Source organism: Chiloscyllium plagiosum, chromosome 45 (assembly GCF_004010195.1).
Source record: "Chiloscyllium plagiosum isolate BGI_BamShark_2017 chromosome 45, ASM401019v2, whole genome shotgun sequence".
Lineage (NCBI taxonomy): Eukaryota > Metazoa > Chordata > Chondrichthyes > Orectolobiformes > Hemiscylliidae > Chiloscyllium > Chiloscyllium plagiosum.
In genome coordinates this window covers 6,476,843-6,480,775 of record NC_057754.1, presented here as the reverse complement: position 1 = coordinate 6,480,775, position 3,933 = coordinate 6,476,843, and the positions used below count along the sequence as shown (strand labels likewise).

Sequence of the window (3,933 nt, the reverse complement as noted above, 5' to 3'; positions counted from 1 at the left end):
CCCCGCCCCGTCTCCGGGGGACACAGAGTTCCCACCCCCGCCCCGTCTCCGGGGGACACAGAGTCCCCCCCCCACCTCCAGGTGACTCCCCTCATGTGACACATTCTCCATTCTCAGTTGGGAAGCTGCAAGCCAGAGTTAAAGCAGACTGCATCTGTGTCTCACAGGGGTCATCACCCACCATGTTTTTAATACATTTTTTGGGGAGGGGTAGATGTTTGTGAACTGTGAGAGTCCCTGGCTAAGAAAGAAAGGAGGGAGGGTGGGATGGCTATCAGGAGGGTGATTGAAGGGAAAGATGTGGGGATACAAGGGGATATATAAAAAAAAAGGACAAAAATTAATGTAAACCTTTGAAGTCTCATTTCAACATCAAGCATTGCTTTTTCAAAAAAACAAAAAAGAGAGAGAACTAGTCTCAGAAATATGTAGCGAAAAAAATTGAATTTTTCCCAGGACATTCTTATACAACTTTGTTTTTGTAATTTTTTTTCTTCATGCAAATATCATGGGCCCAAATTATTGATGTAAGTTGCCTGATTCCATGGTATGCTATTTTCTTTGTAAAAAAGAGAGAGACACGTTTTAGGATTCTTTATACTTTTTTAAAAGAGAGAAAAAAAAGAAAAAAAGCATCTTTTTAATTGAAAAAGTGATTTAGCAAACGAGTTTTTTTGTTTTTTATATATAATATTGTTAGCGATAGTTTGCGTATTTTTAAACCGTTGTCATATTTTTAAAAAACATAGATGCGAGCTAGGGTTGCAAAGAGTACATTTAAGAATAAAAGTTAAACAGGAAAAGTGGGTTTACCAGGAAAACGTATGCTTAACGGGTAAAAAAGTAGTTTAAAATGGGAAAAAAATAGGTTTTGCAGGAAAAAAAATAATTAGCGCAAAAACATCAGGTTTGATGAAAACAAAAGATAGATTTAATAGAAATAGAGTAGGATTAACAGGAAAGGAGAGAGTAGGGTAATTGGCACTTTCTCCTCCTTAATGGAAAAAAGTACAATTAACCAGGAAAAAATGTAAATTTAACTCAAAAGGGGTATGATTAACAAAACAAAATAAGTAGATTTCACAGAAAAAGACCACTTAATGCAAAAAACAACACGTTTGATGAAAAAAAGGGTCCGATTTATAGAAATAGAGTAGGTTTAACAGAAACTTGTTTAACCGAAATAAGTAGGTTTAAATGGGGGAGAAAAGTATAATTTGTAGGAGGTTTAAAAGTAAGAAACGTTTAACAAAAAAAAGGACGATTAAAGGAAAAAATTTTGTTTAACAAAATTAGTAGGCTTGATTGAAAAAGAAAAGTGGTTTTAATGATTACTTTTAACAAAAAGCTTTAATAGGAGAAAAAGTGTAGGTTTAATGGTAAAAGTAGGTTTTATGGGAAAGAGTAAGTTTAATGGGAAGAGTATGATTAATGGAAAAAGATGTTTAACAGATACAGCTTTTAAAAAATGACGCTTAAAAGCAAGAAAAACTACGTTTACTAGGAAAAAAAAGTGGTTTTAATGAAAAATGAGTGTTTAATGGAACAGAGATTTAACAAAAAAGTGACATTTTAACAGAAAAAAGGTTTAATGTGAAAAGAGGAGTTTTAACGTGCATGATTAACAAGAAAAAGAGGGATTAATGTAAAAAGAGAGGGGATCAATGAAAAAGAAAAGTTTAATTGGAGAAAAGTAGGTTTAACAGGAAAAAGGTCAGAAGGTTTCATGGAGAAAGTGTAGATTTAATAGAAAAATGGTTTAATGTGAAAAGAGAGTGTTTAATGTTAAAGAAAAGAGAAAAAGGGGTTTAAAATAAAAAGGGAGAAGTTTAATTGAAAAGAATAGATTTAAGAGGGTTTAATGTAAAATGAGTTAAAAAGCGTTAAAGAAAAGAAGTTTTAATGGACAACAGTAGGTTTAAGAGAAAAAAGGCAGAAGCTTTAACAGAGAAACAGTAGATTTAACAGAAAAAAGGTTTATTGAGAGAGAGTTTATTGTAAAGAGGGGGCTTAATGTAAAGACAGCATTTTGTGTGGAGAGAGGGTTTAGAGTTTTAAAAAGTTTAATGTAAAAAGAGAGGGCTTAACATAAGAGTTTAATGTAAAGAGAAAGTTGAATATAAAAAGAGGTTCAATGTTTTAAAAAGGACAGGATTTAACGTAAGATCTGAATGTAAAAAGAGAAGGTTTAATGTTTAAAAAGTTTAATGTAAAAAAGGGAGAGGGTTAAATGTAAGAGTTTAACGTAAAGAGTGAGTTGAATGCAAAGAGAGAAGGCTTACTGTTTAAAAAGTTTAATGTAAAAAGGGAGAGAGGGTTTAATGGAAGGAGAGAGGCGAATGTAAAGACAGGAGGTTTAATGTTAAAAGAAAGTTTAATGTAAAAAAGGGAGAGAAGGTTTAATGTAAGAGTTTAATGCAAAGAGAGAGAGTTGAATGCAAAAAGAGAAGGCTTAATGTAAAAAAAATTAATGTAAAAATAAAGTAGGTTTGAGAATTTAATAGAAAGAGCGAGCGGTCAGTGTTTTCGTTGTTGTCTATTTTTTTTCCTTCTTTTCGTGAGAAGTAGTTTTGAGATTGTGAGTAGAGAAGCAGCAGGAGGAGGAGGAAAAATGTTTCTGCTCTCTCTCTCTTTTTTAAAAACTTCTCTTTCGGCGCTGACTTCTCGCGTGTTGTTTTTTTCTCTCCCTTCCCCCTCTCTCTCTCTCTTTTCTCTTCAGGGGGAGAGCTCATCCTGCCCATCCTGACAGAGGACGCGCTCGAGGTCCCTTCGACGGTCTCCCGCTCCCCGTACCCGGTGGTGGCGCCGGCGCCGACTTACCGGCCGTTCGTCCGCCTCCTGGAGTCCACCGAGGGCTCGCCGAGCCTGGGCTCCAAGATGGCGCCGGCGGCTCGCCCTCCTTCTCCCCCTCCCCGCTCTCCCCAGTGCCCGGATGATTGCGTCACCGACCAGTGCCCGGATGATTGCGTCACCGACCGGGACAACAACAACGACGACGACGACGATGAAGGAGATGAACAAAATGGCGGCGCGGCGCCATCTTCCTCCTCCTCCTCAGGTTACGGCTCGGGCGAGATCTTCGACTCCAGCTTCCCGCCGAGCGACGACGAGGATTTTTACGGCGCCCCTTCCCAGCCGCTGGTCACGGACCGCACCGCCTGGGGAGACCGGGGACTCTCAAAGCCCAGGCCGGGGGTGGAAGATGGCGGCGCCGCCTCCTCCTCCTCCTCCTCCTCCTCTTCCTCCCCTTCCAGGCCGCCTCCCGACATCACCTTACTGGTCACCGACGGCGTCCGCAAGCTGCCGGCGGCCAAGCTCGACCCTCGGCCGCCTCCCGCTCAGCCGACGGTTGTGTTGGCGGGCGGTGGCGGGGAGAGGAGGACTCGGGCCCGCCATCACCCTCCGCCTCCCTCCTCCTCCTCGGTATTAACCTCTCGCCCCGTCCCCACTGCAGGAGTGGAGCCTCCGACCACGGGAGGAGGCGGAGCGGCGGCGGCGGGCGGCAGGCCGGGCCAGGTCGAGGTGGTGGTGCGGGAGTCGGGCAGCACCACGGGCATGGTGGTGGGCATCGTGGCGGCGGCGGCCCTCTGCATCCTCATCCTGCTCTACGCCATGTACAAGTACCGCAACCGCGACGAGGCGTCCTACCGGGTGGACCAGGGCCGCAACTACATCAGCAGCGGCCTGGGCGGCGGAGGAGGGGGAGGGCCGGCCTCGGCCCACAGCAACGGCGCCGCCCTCAAGGACAAGCTGCCGCCGCCGGCCGCTGCCTCCTCCTCCTCCTCCTCGGCGGCGGCCAACAACCTCATCCCGTCCTCCTCCTCCCCCGGGGCTGGCACCGTCACCGCTAAGGCCATGAGCAAGGGCAGAAAGAACAAGGACAAGGAGTACTATGTGTGAGGGACAGGCAGAGAGGGACAGAGGGGGGTGTGT

The 3,933-nt window shown here is 44.3% G+C and overlaps 1 protein-coding gene across 1 annotated transcript; it reads left to right on the top strand.

Moving 5' to 3' along the window:
* Window positions 1–2,712: 2,712 nt before the first annotated feature.
* On the top strand, window positions 2,713–3,927 carry LOC122543997 (neurexin-2-beta-like; the record flags this gene model as incomplete). Its single annotated transcript, XM_043683006.1, has 1 exon — window positions 2,713–3,927. A coding segment is annotated over one exon (1,188 nt), but the record flags the coding sequence as incomplete, so codon positions are not given.
* Between the last annotated feature and the right edge of the window lie 6 nt (window positions 3,928–3,933).